At 48.5% G+C, this 14,518-nt stretch overlaps 1 protein-coding gene across 2 annotated transcripts in view; it reads left to right on the plus strand.

Annotated features, from left to right (window-relative positions):
- CLMP (CXADR like cell adhesion molecule) overlaps nt 1-14,518 on the plus strand; it is a 98,155-nt gene that overhangs the window by 78,947 nt on the left and 4,690 nt on the right. For both annotated transcript variants that reach the window (XM_087828569.1, XM_016217385.2), the window contains exons 3-6: nt 11,721-11,922; nt 12,724-12,891; nt 13,338-13,460; nt 14,019-14,160. In XM_087828569.1, the coding sequence (XP_087684695.1) occupies nt 11,721-11,922; nt 12,724-12,891; nt 13,338-13,460; nt 14,019-14,160 (635 nt within the window). The remainder of the gene's footprint in view (nt 1-11,720; nt 11,923-12,723; nt 12,892-13,337; nt 13,461-14,018; nt 14,161-14,518) is intronic.

Here is a 14,518-nt window from a genome sequence, read left to right on the forward strand (position 1 = left end):
TATAATTCAGATATTTAATTTTGTGTGTGTTTGCTGAAGAATTAAATTATGTTCATTGCTCTCCCATTACACCCTGATCAGTGGCTTAGTCTCAGCACTACATTTCCTAGAACTAAAACCAAAATAAAACAGACACACGCATCTGAGATTCAGTGTCTGTCTGAAAAAAACTGAACCAAATTGCAATCCGTGTCAGAAGTGAAAGTGAAATTCATATTAAGTAAGGGTTAAGGTTATTTTGGAGTTGCATCATCTCTGCTTTCTAAAGATGTGAAATACATGTAGTTATCACTCTTTTCTTCATTAAATGTTAGGACAGGATTTTGGAGAAAGGGGAGAGAAGCAATCACCAGGACAGCCTGTATGCACAGAGGGTAACTCTTGAGCTTGAGGCCTGTGCAGGTGCTGTTCAAGCAAAAATAAAAGCGGAGAAGGCAGCCCGATGCAAGACAAAGGCACTTCAGGGACACTGCTTAGAATCAAGGGGCGGTGGGTTTAGGGAGTGGCCTCTTCAGAACGGTGAGGGCAGGTGTGGCTCAGGCTGCTCACTGGCTTCAGGTGGCACCTCCAGAGGCCAAACTTTACAGTGTGCCCAGGGGGTAGGATTGGAAGCTTTTAGCCAGGGCAGGTTTTCTATTCAAATGTATGGAATGGTGAATACCCTTTGGGTACTGGGCTGAACAATTTTGGAAACCTTGGGGGCTTCCTGAATGCAGAATCAGAGTAATGAAAGTGACCGTGAGTGCTTACTGTCTCATTTCCAAAAAACGCTATGAAGTAGCTCATGTCCCTTACAGTTGAGGGCCTTACGGTCTAGAAAGGTTGATTAATGGCCCCGGTACGCAGCTGTAAGTGGAGGAGCTCCCATTAGAACATGGTCTATTAGCCCTCCCGGCAGCTCTGCCACCTTGCCCTGGCGCAGCTTTTTTCCAAATGAGGACCCTGTCGTGGATCCCTAGCAACCAGACCTTTTGTTTTAACATAGACTAGAAAATATGGAGCGTATGGCACATACACTATTCCATGAAACGTCTGTTTCAGTTACATATGCCTGTGCTGGTTCATGAAGAAAAGTGTATTTCTTAATGTGAGTCACTTCAGAAAGCTCAAAAGCTCCTACTGTGGTGTACTTTTAAAAAGTTTTTATTTATTGATTTTTAGAGAAGGAGAGAGAGAAACATCCACTTGGTGTTCCACTTATTGATGCATTCATTGGTTGATTCTTGTATGTGCCCTGAGCGGGGATCGAACCCAACCATGTTGTATCGGGATGACACTCTAACCAACTGAGCTACCCAGCCAGGGAACTGTAGTGTACCCCTAACAGTCTAAAGCAGGTACAGTCCGAGGCACATTCTCCCCCCCAGGAACACACAGGTGCCTTTCCTCTCCCCCTCCTCTTCCCCCAGGTGCCTTGCCTTTACCTTTCTCTCTCCTAAGCTCCAAGGGCCCTTCTTTTGCCTCTTTTTTCTATTTTTTTGTTTTTATTTTTTTTAAAATATATCTTTATTGATTTCAGAGAAAGGAAAGGAGAGGGAGAGAGAGAGAGAGAGAGAGAGGAGAGAGACATCAATGATGAGAGAGTCATTGATCGAGCCCGCAACCCGGGCATGTGCCCTGACCGGGAATCGAACCCCGATCGACTGGATCCCAGGTTGCCGCTCAACCACTGAGCCACGCCCGGCCGGGCAACATTCTTTTTTAAAAAATATGTTTTTAGTGATTTGAGAGAGAGAGAGGAAGGGAGAGGGAGAGAAGAGAGAGAAAGAAACATCGATCAGTTGCCTCCTGTATGCACCCTGACCGACTGAACCCAAAACCTGGACATGTGCCCTGACTGGGAATCGATCCCGAGACCTTTAGGAGCACAGGACACCACTCTACCAACTAAGCCACACTAGCCAGGGCAGTAACTTTCTATTTAAACTTTCTCTTATAAAAAATAAGTAAATAAGTAAATAAAGCAGCTAGAGGCCACACCCACTAAGGCTCTCGAAAGCCAAATGTACCTTTCAAGACAAAGGTATTTCCTGATGTTAGTCCAAATATTAGAATGAACAAGAAAGAAATCTCCCAGACGAAAAAGGGTCACCACCCTCCCAAAGCCAAGAAACCTCAAAGTTTCTAAAAATTACCCAGGTCTGCGCTGAACTCTATACTTAGAGTCTGTCCATTTTTTTTTATAGGGAGCACAAACTGACTTCCTCATGGGTGGTATTCGCCTACAAGGTGCGTGGATATGAGAAAGAAAATAACATTAATTAGCTCCTTTTAAGTGTTCCAAGCTTTATTCTATCTTCAAACACCAGCTCCCACTTTCAGTCTTAGGAAATAAACTAAAGCTTCCAGTTTGTTCTTGCTGATGTATTTCACCCTGTCCCCACTGTCCCACCGGTTTGGCATTTCTGTGGCCACTTCTTCCAACTACACCCCCCCCACACACACAAGAAACGTATGGGTCCTGTGGAGTGCAGGAGACGTGGGGCCACGAATGCCTTGCGCACAATTTAAACACCGTATTGGGAGGAGGGCGGTGATCCTAGCTACAGGACTAAGAAATGACTCAGAAATGGTGCTGGCCACAGCTTGGCCCTCAAGCTCGGCTGCGTATTAAGGATAAAAATAGAATAGAAACCTCTCCCTAGCCCGAGGACATCTCCCTGGCACGCCCAGTCTCCCTGGCAACGCAGTCTTTAATTAGGGAGTACCGGAAAGCCCCCCAAAACGGCCCCCTCTCGCAGGACTGAACTTCGGGGCCCGTTTCAGATTAAGATGAAGGCACTCTACAAATACTTATTAAACAAAGGCATGACCTTTAATCTAAGCCATTTACTGCAGGGACTCCTGAACCTCCCTAATCCTGTCTTTAACTTTTCGCTGTGGCTGCGCCTTTTCTCCCTTCTTGAATACAAGGAGTTAACATCTGTGAAGTATTTAGAACAGTGCCTAGCACAAAAGAAATACCCCGTCCGTGCCGGTTAAGTAAAAACAGAAAGCCCCGCCTGAATGCACCGCGTTGGGTCGATGGGTTTTTGCTTCCAAGTCTAATTCACATTCCTAAACGCAGGGCCAAGCCCTGTGCTTGGCCCCTGAGGGGTCACTGGGCGAGGGCGCGGCCCTTTCAGGTTTCATCTCCAGAGTCTCACGATGACCCTGTGGAGCCTGCAGGAGAAGGGTTATTATCCTACTCGTTTTCTTATAATATATGAGCAGAAGCAGGCCTTACTTCCTTTCCCAAAAAACCGTGTAACCTAAACCTTTCCGACCCCAAAAGGTGAAGGCCCTTGTCCGAAGTGGGTTTCAGGGCTGGGATCTGAGCCCAAGGCTTCTGCAGCCAAATCCCCTCCCTTCCCCCGCCCCTCCCCTCCCCTCATAACTTGCAGCGCCTGTTGAAAGGGCGGAAATTCAAGACGAGATGTCGGTCTGGGAGTAAACACCAAACATCTGACTGAAAGGATACACTCCTCGTACTTTCCCTAATTTTCCCCAGCATGAAGATAACGTTTAGGAGGCAGCTCTCGTGGTGCATGTAGGGAGTGGGGCAAGTTTTCAGGCTGGGGTAGCGGAGAGAGGGGAATTGGACCTCTGGAAGGCCGCTCCCCCGCCCCCACTGCCCTTCTCCCCCCCCCCCCCCCCCCTTAGGTGTGGTTTCGAGTTTCAACCCGCCTGAGGCCAGAAAAGAGACCAGGAGGACGCAGCTGTCACCCAGAGGTGAGGCTGCAAATGGGAACAGAGGCTGGGCGTGAATGTTAAGCGAAAGAGGTCCAAGAAGACAGTCATTTATTTGACTCTGAGGTTGATGGTATTTCACTCGAGTTCTGTCCACGTAAGAACGTCCAAACGTGCAAAGAATTTTTATAAAAATTTATTTGGACCCAAAAGAGGCTACACCTGGAAGCAAGATCTCAACAGACTGAGATAAAAGCTTCAGAGAATAAGTTGGCAATTTCTTTTATGCATTTGAAATTAAAGAGGGGACTGGGGCTCTCCCTATGGGCCCCTTTTCCTGTCCCCCTCCTTCCCCCACTCCCACCAGGCCCCGTTAAGTTACCGAAGCTCCAAGGCCCATCTTCTGCCTCTGCAATATGCTTCCTGAGCCCATTTCTTCTACCTCTTGACTTTCTAAAGAAACTTTCTCTTATAGAAAAAGAAAAACGGAGAGACATAAGGGAGATTATAGGAAGGTGGGAGAAAGCAAGGCCGGGACTGGGTTGCAGGATAGTTAATAAGATTATGTGCTCTCTTGAGGGTGGTTATGGCTGTTTCAAAGGTGTGTTAACCTAGATGCACAGAATCAATGGACAGGGCTTAAGTCAAAGATAATAAATCTTTACTACAAAGTTATATGCCTGGGGCGTGACTACCCACCATGACCTGCCCAGTTAGGAATTTATGATCAGATCACACCCTCGAGGTTGCTTTCCCTAGAACCCCCTTTTTCTCCCACAGCTCTCATCTCTGTGTTTTGCTATCCTCTATTTGGATAGCCTCATTTTACCTTCTTTTCCTGGCCTCAGTTTTCATGCCTTCAGTTACTTTATCTGGTCTCATGGCTTTAAATGTCATCTACATACTTATTCCCAAATGCATATTTCCACATCTCAGGGGTAAGTCCACATCTCACCCCTGAACATCAGATATATGTGTTTGTGTGTGTAACTGCTTACTCATTGCCCCCTTTGGGTATCTAACCAGTATCTCAAATTAAACTCCTGATCCCCCTCCCCACCCTATACTTTGCCCCCAAACCTGCTCTGCTCAGTTTTCCCTCTTTGTTGATGGCAATTCTCTCCTTTCTGGTTCATGCCAAAAATCTGGGAGTAGCCCTTTGACTCTCCTCTTTTTCTCATAACCACAATATACATTTAAATGAAGTGGTCAGTCTACTGCAAAATCCCTTTGGTCTTATCTTCAAAATACATTCAGGACCTGGTCACTTCTTAGCATTTCCACTGCTGCCATCCTGGAGGCAGTGCAGCTCTTGCCCGAATCTTCACTACAGCCTCTTGACTGGTTTTCCTATTTCCTATTGGCCTCCTACAGCCATTCCCAAAACATAAGTCATTCTTCTGCTCAAAGTCCTATAATGGCCCCCATTTCCCTTACAGTTAAAGCATCATCTTTTAAGAGTTCACTTTAGCTTCTGGGAGCAGCCTGAGATACCCCATTCTCCATCTTCCCTCCACCCTCTCCAAGTCAGAAGGAAACACTCCCCCCTGTGCTCTGCCCAGTAGCCCTTCAGGTACTATAATGCAGAAACTCAGTAAACTGCACGGGGAAATCACATGCTAAGGGAGGAGGCAGTGAGGGAGTGGGGTTAGGGGGAGTAGCCTTCAAGAGATCTAATTTCCCTCATCAATAGAAGATCTGAAAACTTGCTCCTGCTCCCTACATACACCACAGAGAGCTGCCTCCTGAGTATTATCTTCATGCTTAGAGTCCATGGAAATCAATTAGGGTGTAATTTTCCTCATGTATTAATTTCCACAGAAATTGAAAATAACTTGTGGAATGCTGATGATCGTGATGCCTTGTGTCCTATCCATAGGGAAACAAATTGTTTTTGTTCATAGAGCTGCAAATGAATTTTGTGCAAAGGAGAATAGGAATCTCTTTTAGTCCATCTCTCATTTGAACCTGTCGTAGCGTCTCTCTAGTTCCACCATTAATGAGTTTAATAAAATACTGGGTACATTTTTTTATGTCAAGATTTTACCTTTTTTAAAAAATGTTTTTGATTGAATTTTAGAGAGAGGAAGGGGGGAAAAGACAGAGATATCAATTTGTTGTTCCACTTGTTTATGCACTCATTGGTTGCTTCCTGTATGTGCCCTGACAGGGGATCGAACCTGCCTGCAGCCTTGGCATATCAGGATAATGCTCTAACCAACTGAGTACCTGGCCAGGTTGCGATTTTACCTTTAAAAAAAAAAAAAAAAGTTGCCCTTTAAAACTGTAGAGGAGAAAGATAACCTTTTCCCCTCAAACCTCTCCCAGGTTCTTAGGTTGAGGCACTGTCAATTAGGTTAACAAAACAGAGAAAAACAAGAGTTTATTAATCTGTGTGTGACTTATGTAACACGCGGGATACACAGACATGAGTAACTCAGAGAGTGGTTAGGCCCTGGCCAGTGTGGCTCAGTGGGTCGGAGCGTCATCCTGCACATCAAAAGGTGGAGGGTTCGATTCCAGGTCAGAGCACATACCCAGGTTGTAAGTTCGATCCCCAATCGGTGCACAGGGGAGGCAATTCATCCATGTTTCTCACTAACATAGATGCTCCTCTCACTTGCTCAGTGTGCACAGGGATGTTTCTCAAATCGATGCTTCTCTCTCTCTCCTCCCTTCCTATCTCTAAAGTCAATAAAAAAACATATAGCCTGGCTGGTGTGGCTTAGTGGTTGAGCACTGACCCATGAACCAGGAGGTCAGGGTTTAATTCCAGTCAGGACACATGCCTGGGGTTTCAGGCTTGAGCCCCAGTAGGGGGCGTGCAGGAGGCAGCTGATCAATGACTCTCATCATTGATGTTTCTGTCTCTCCCTCTCCCTTCCTCTCTCTGAAGTCAATAAAAACATTTTTTAATTAAAAAAACATTAAAAAATTTTTTAAGTGGTAGAATTTGGGCTCATATATCTAACTTAGTAGGGAAAAGGGAGGGTGAGAAAGGGCACTTATGGAAATGCAAATGGCTTTTTGGAAAAATTAGTGAGTCCTTAGAAGACTGACTACATTGGAGATATGCTAGTTTGTGACCTTTCAGTCTGGGTGTGGTGCCGGATTTCTGATTTCTCAGAAGAGATTAGAGTTGCTCTGGGGGAAGGGATTTATGACTTCAGTTCTTTTGTGAGGCTCAGATTTTAGGCCGGTAAAGTGTTTCCAGAGTTCAAATGCCTTCAGATGAAATTAATTCTTATGCATATGCAAAATGGCATATTTTGGGGTGACATGTCCTGGTCCCTAACAATGCTTATAACTACTCATTTCTTTGTATTATCATCTCTAGCACGGTGCCAGCACAGTATGTTTTCAGTAAATGTTTATTGACTAAAGGACTGCAGGGTTGTGAAACCGCCTAGCCAAAGCCCGTCAAGGGCAACAGACAAAATCAGAACACCTGAGGGGGCTCCTGAACAAGGCCCAGCATCTTAGAAAGGGCAACCAGCAACCGGTTTGTCCAAAGTCTTTCACAATTTCTCCTCACATAAAAATGGTGCAAAGAAATGCTATGGATGAAAGCAAAGGAAAAAAACGATTCTTAGTCTGAGTGTCATATCAGGGAAGATTTCATGAGGAGTTAACACTGATTTTGGATTTTTTAAAAATAGGGATTGTTTATGTGGAGAGATGGCAAAAAGGGAGTTTCTAAGTGGAAAAATGCAGTGGGCAAAGGCATGTGAGTACAAAGAAAGCACAACTCGTACTTTAAAAAGGGAAATAATGTAACCTGATTGCACTCAGGTATGTAGGTGGACTAGGCAGGAGTAGGATGGGGGGTAAAGCAGAGTTCACTTTGAGGTCTCCAGCCTGAATCTGGTCGTCATTCAGAGGTGCAGGGGAGCCATTCAAGGCTTTTGAGCTGGAAAAGAGGGAATGTGAGTTTTACTAACATTAATACTAACTCGACATTAACTTACACCATTATGTGAGGTGGGCCGGAGAGGAGAGAAATACACAGCAGCCAGGCAGCTGGAAAGGGGAAACAGGAGCTGGAGAGCGCGCTGGGCATGGGGTGAGGGCGGCGGGAGGCCCTGGCAGCGGGGTGCTGGTGGCGACGGGGCCGATCGGCGCAGGAGAGCTCAGCGCGCGGTCGCCGCGTCCCCCCCCCCCCCCCCCCCCGTCGCGGGCTGTGGGGTCCTGGGGCAGGAACTGCGCTGTTCCTGTTGTCCAGCTCCCCGGGCTGTGCTCAGAACATTAGCCGGAGAAAACACGCAGAGAAAGGAAAGGCTTTTTTCAGAGAGGGGTGCGGGCAGAACTCAGGAGACAGGCGCGCTTGACTTAACGGAGGGGGAGTGACGGGCGTTCTGTCGCACGGCGTCAAACCTTTTAGGAAAGCGCTTAACGACTGCAGAGCGTCACGTGGGGGGGTTACGGGTTTAAGCAGAAATGAAACTATTTAAGGCTGCTGCTGCCAGGGAGGGGGGAGACGGGAGGGAGGGAGGCGGACATGGGGGGAGGGAGGGGGAGAGACTGGGAGGGAGGGGGAAGAGAGACGGGGGGAGGGGGACACGGGGGGAGAGAGAAACTAACAAAAACAGACAGGCCCCCGCGGGTCTGGGTGGCGGAGCGGCGCCCCGCGGTCTCTGCGCCCGGCTCGGTGCCCGCGCCCAGCCCGCCCGGGGCACCGCCGAGGTTCCCACCCCCCCAGCGCTCGCCGAGGCCACCCGCGACACTGCCGCGCCGCCTGGGTCCCCCTTCCAGGAGCAGCGCCTCTGGAGGTGCCGGGTGCCCTGGGGAAGCCGTCCCCACCCCCCGGTCTCCCCGAGGCCGACCCTGGTCACTCGCGTTCATGGCCACAGTGTGGGAGTCCCCAGAGCAGCGGAACCTCCCCGGCCTCCGGCAGCGCGTCGCCGGCGCCCGGGCTCGGGGGCCCCGGGGAAGCCGCCCGGCGGCCACCCCGCGAAGCCGGGCCGGCCCACCCTGCGCGGCCCCCCACCTGGGCCTGCGGGGCGCGCCCAGCGCCCCTCCGCCCCGCCCCGGTCCCCATCGCCCTCCGCCCCGCCCCGGTCCCCATCGCCCTCCGCCCCGCCCCGGTCCCCATCGCCCCTCGGCCCCGCCCCGGTCCCCATCGCCCCTCGGCCCCGCCCCGGTCCCCATCGCCCCTCGGCCCCGCCCCGGTCCCCAGCCCCCTCCGCCCCGCCCCGGTCCCCATCGCCCTCCGCCCCGCCCCGGTCCCCATCGCCCCTCGGCCCCGCCCCGGTCCCCAGCCCCCTCCGCCCCGCCCCGGTCCCCAGCCCCCTCCGCCCCGCCCCGGTCCCCAGCGCCCCTCCGCCCCGCCCCGGTCCCCAGCGCCCCTCCGCCCCGCCCCGGTCCCCAGCGCCCCTCCGCCCCGCCCCGGTCCCCAGCGCCCCTCCGCCCCGCCCCGGTCCCCAGCGCCCCTCGGCCCCGCCCCGGTCCCCATCGCCCTCGGCCCCGCCCCGGTCCCCATCGCCCTCGGCCCCGCCCCTGTCCCCAGCCCCTCCGCCCTGCCCCGGTCCCCAGCGCCCTCCGCCCCGCCCCGGTCCCCAGCCCCCTCCGCACCCAGCCCTGGACCAGGCGGCGGCGCAGCCGAAGCAGCGGGGCTGTCACTGTATCAACCGCAGCGGCCGAGCCCCGCAAAGGGGTCACAGCCGCGCCCCCCGCCCGGCCGCGCCAGCCTCCCCCACGCGCGAGCCGTGTGCCCTGCGCCCAGGGGGACGTGAGCGACCAGCCGGCGGGGACAGAGGAAAGAAGAGGAGAGTAAATAAGGCAGCTGCGGCGGAATGCGCCCCCTAGATTCCCGGGCACTCGTGCGCCCTGCTGGGTGCCTGGAGCCCCCTTCCACCTCCCTTCCCCTGGCCTCCAGTCTACTCACCTTCAAAGCCTAACTCAGATGCCACCAACTTTTCTGGGACATTCTCTCGGACACTATTTCAAGTTAATCATTTCTTTCTCTATGTTTGCATGTCTCTCCTTGTTAATCCTGTTAGATTATAAATTACTTGAAGACAAGAGGGTTTATACGTCTGAATAGCCTCCTCCTGCCCTGATGGGAAGCGCTCATCCCGCAAATGTTCGCGGAGTCTAAGAATGTGACTGCCAGTGGCAGGGGAGGAAACGGGGGCGCTGGAGGCCTCCGCCTGGATGGGCCTGGGGCTGGTGACCGGAGGGCCACGAGAGTCAGAAAAGGGCTCAAGAACCAGAGGGGGTGATGCAGACAGACGAAAATTCAGCACAAATCAAGATTAATTTTTCTGCCGGGGAAAGCTAAACTTTGGTTTCCCCACCTGGGAAAACAGACCTGAAGCTCATGTGTATTTTATGGAAGGAAAGGACACAATTTTTCCCCACCTAATTTACTAATCCACAGTGAAATAAAAAACGGAAAGCCAAACAACGAAGCCCTCAGTATCAGATCTGGATTTTGTTTTAAATTTTTGTTGAATTTATTGGGGTGACATTGGTTACTAAGATTATATAAATTTTAAGTGTACAATTTTATAATACATCACATCTATATATTGTACTGTTTACTACCCAAAACCAAGTCTCCTTCCATCACCATTTACCCCCCCCAATCTTTTTTGACAGTTACAGTTCACATTCAATACAGACCTGAATTTTAACCTTTAACTTCTACTCCTGACCTCTCTAATCCCTTCAACTGGACTCTAAACTTTTGTAAGAATAAAACAAATTGACGTTTTTGTTTTACTTTTTCTCCATTTCCCAACTTTCTGAAGGAGCAGTTAATGTGTAGTGAAATGAATACAGGTAGGAAAGGAAGGAGGGAGAGGTAACTGGGACAGAACCATGAGCTGGATGGCTTTAGATGGATGTGTTTAAATCGGGCTCTGCTACCTGTCTCTGAAATGGGGGGAGTGATTGCTTGGAAAAATTGCATGAGAAATAAACTAGACAGAAAAGCGCGTAGCGCATGGAGTGTAGTGTACTTTGAGTAAATTGCATGCAAGTGGTAGAATATGCAGAAGTTAAAAAGGGTATGCAAGCCCTGGCCAGGTAGCTCAGTTGGCTAGAGCATCATCCAGACCGGATATGTCAAGGTTGTGGGTTTGATCCCAGGCCAGGCAGGGCACACACAAGAATCAACCAATAAATGCATGAATGACTGGAATAACAAATCGATGTTTCTCTCTCTCTTCCTCTCTCTAAAAATAAAGTTAAAAAAATTTTTTTAAAAAAATTCCCTACACAAAAGCTTTAAAAGGGGGCTGGCCTGTGTGGCTCAGTGGTTAGAGCATCACCCTGTGCATTGAAGGGTCCTGGGTTCAGCTCCCCATCAAGCGCATATACCTGGGTTTGGGGTTCCCTCCCAGCTGGGGCCAAGGTGCGTGTGGGAGGCGACCAGTAGATATGTCTCTCTCACATCGATGTTTCCCTCTTTCTCTTCCCCTCCCTCCGTCCCTCCCTCTCTCTCTGAAAAGCAATGGAAAAAATATTCCCTGGTGAGGATTAACAAAAAAAGGGGGGGGGGTTATGCGCCCAGGTTTCCAGTTTGATCCCCGGTTGGAGTGTGTGCAGGAGGCAGCCGATTGACGTTTCTCTCTCCCTTCCTCTCTCTAAAATCAATCCATAAAAAACAGGGGTATGCAAAAAGTTAAAAAGGGGAAAGTAAGTCTTGCTCCCCAACTTACCTTGTTCTCTCAATCCTCTGGGTCGATTCTCAGTGCCATTATGTGTACTCACTGTGCGTTTCCTTCTTTCCTCGAGTTAGCTGTAATGATGTAACTCAGATCTAAAATTCTCACCTATAGAATGGAATGGTTCTCAGCACTCCATAATTACTATGTTGTAATTAACATGCTACACAAATATGAGGTGTTATTATTCTTAAAAGGAAAAGCAAGGCCTAGACAAACATTGTGTTTTTAGCTTTATTTAGAAAGAGTCTCTTGGATCCTTAGAGTCAGCCCAGCTTGACTGCTTTGTTCCGTTGGGAGAATTCCCATTCCTCGTCTTGACCTCAGCAGGAGAGGAAGGCTGAGATATGCTGCCTGACCCTGCCTTGCTCTGTCCCACAGGTAATCACCTACTCCAGCCGTCATGTCTACAATAACTTGACTGAGGAACAGAAGGGCCGAGTGGCCTTTGCTTCCAATTTCCTGACAGGAGATGCTTCCCTGCAGATTGAGCCCCTGAAGCCCAGAGATGAGGGTCTGTACACCTGCAAGGTGAAGAATTCAGGGCACTATGTGTGGAACTATGTCATCTTAAAAGTCTTAGGTAAGAGAGTGTAAAGGTAAATGCCTACATCTTATTAATAAAGTCTGGGCAAGGGATAGCCAAATGTATCATGGTGCTACATAACTTCTTGTTCAGTACTTTTTTTTATTGAATTCATTGGAGGGACATTGGTTAATAAAACTATATAGGTTTCAGCTGTACAGTTCTATAATCCATCATCTGTATAATGTATTGTGTGTTTACCACCCAAGTTGTTCAGTACTTTGGATTATACATTCGGATGTCACCTAGTCCAGTTCCCTCAGAAGATGTGCATTTTAGCCATAATGAAAGAAGAAAAAATAATCACAATTTTCTTTGGTAGCCCATTAAAAAAATTAACTATCCTCTAATATTTGAATGATTCCTTATATTTAACTTAAATATCTCAGATATTTAAATCCATTTGTTTTAATAGCAGGAGCTACTTTCTATTTAATATCTTCCAAATTAATGAACTTCTATCCCTGTTTCAGTATTAGAAAAACCACACTCAACTTTCCTAAAATTTCCAATTAAATGTGTTTGTTTTTTGACAATGGTGTAGTTTCTGAGGCAGCCTCTGAAAATTACACCAGCACCACTGGCAGCAGCTGGAAGTGGGTATATGAGTGTACAAGGGATAGAGGTGGGCGTATTTCTGGGGGCGATGTAACACATGGCTAGGTGAGCAGGTAAAGGCTAGACTCCCCACTCAAAAGCTGACCATAAGGCTGGCTGGGGAAACAACTCAGCAGGACATAGTTCTTCATTGAACCTACTGTGTGGGGATCTTTGAATCAGTACTTTTTTCTTTGTCAGTGAGACCATCAAAGCCCAAGTGTGAGCTGGAAGGAGACCTGACAGAAGGCAGTGACCTAGCTCTGCAGTGTGAGTCAGCCTCTGGGACAAAGCCCATCATGTATTCCTGGCAGCGAGTCCCGGAGAAGGAGGGAGAGGAGGAGCATCTGCCTGCCAAGGCTAGGATTGGTAAGTCATCTTCCCACCAGTCCACTAGACAGCAGGACAGCACTCTATCCGAGAATTTTAAACTGGACAGCAACTCACCATGTGACCTCGAATACACTACTGAATCTCTGAACTTCCATTTTTTATCCACAAACTGGGACTGTCTTTTCTTTCCTCAAATGGGTAGTCTAAGTGGTAAAAGACATTAGAAAGAAATGTACCATGTAAATCCATTATATCTATCTTGGTTTGTACCCCTTAAATGTTCACAACCTTTTATAACTTTTGAGGATTCGCTATAATTAAAAAAATGGTCCCTTTTCTTCCCATGTTCCAAAATGGGATCTATTCTATCAACTGTCTCATCCTTACCGAACTGTATTAGAGAATCTTAGTCACTAATGTAATAAACAGTAAGCACAGACCCTGCCACTCGGGGAGTCACATCCCTCTTTCTGCTGCTGTAGACGACACCCACCCGGGACGCCTTCTGCTGCGGAACCTCACCATGTCCTCCTCTGGGCTCTACCGGTGCACAGCAGGCAACGAGGCGGGGAAGGAGAGCTGCGTGGTGCGCGTCACTGTGCAGTGTAAGTGTCCGAGGCTGTGTTTTTCTTTCTTTTTGCATGTGGCTCAGTGTAAAACATGTTTAATCACCAGTGAGAGTAAGGTCAAGGTAAAAATCTTTATTTCCAGAAGAACATGGCTATCATTAAAATAAATTCAGTAGTTGCAAAGACCATTCAGCAGTGTAGTTAACTCTGTATTTACAATTCTGTGTGAATTTACCAGCTCCCTAAAGAAACATTATATCCAGGAGGGGACCAAGTGGAGATTTCCTTTATAAATGTAAAGTTCCCTTACAAAAGGGTAACTTTTGTTTTCCAAGCTTTTCCTGTATCTGCAGTTTGTCAAAAATAATCAGCTTAAAATAATCTCGAAGAGGCATGTTTTGGGGTGGCATGTTCTACTATCCTTCAACACCAAGCAGGATAGTCATACACCAAGAGTGGGTAAATGAGGAACTCGGGAAAATAGCTATAAAGATCTGGAGATACTCATCCGGTCTGGGGTTTATGCTTTTTTAAGTTCATGCATTTCCTAGCTTATGTTTCATTTTATTTCTGCGTTCGTTTCTGAGAAAACAGATGTACAAAGCATTGGCATGGTTGCGGGAGCAGTGACAGGCATGGTGGCTGGGGCCCTGTTGATTTTCCTCTTGGTGTGGCTGCTAATCCGAAGGAAAGACAAGAAGAGATACGAGGAAGAAGAGAGACCTAATGAAATTCGGTAAGCCTCCCTCCAAAATCTCCTCTTCCACTAGGCTTCCTTCCTAGGCCAGCTCCATAGTGACCAGCCCACATAAATGTTCTATTTCCTCTTAGCCAGGAATCTGTTTAAAGGGTTATTCGGCAGGTAAGGAGTTCAGCCTAGGGCAGAAGGTCTGGTTTACCTGGACGTTAGAGTGAAACAATCTGTCCTCAGCAGAGACGTAAGAGCTCAACTTCACATTACTCCTGGTTCACTTCTGCTTAGAAAGGGCATCAGGCATAGCCTATGGGCCACAAAAGGGTTTGCACAGACAAACCGCAAATCAAGGGGAGTGCAGTCTAGACCATCTCAATGGGGAGTGCGTATTTTCCCAGAG

The sequence above is a fragment of the Miniopterus natalensis genome, chromosome 20, assembly GCF_054644295.1.
Source record: "Miniopterus natalensis isolate mMinNat1 chromosome 20, mMinNat1.hap1, whole genome shotgun sequence".
NCBI lineage: Eukaryota > Metazoa > Chordata > Mammalia > Chiroptera > Miniopteridae > Miniopterus > Miniopterus natalensis.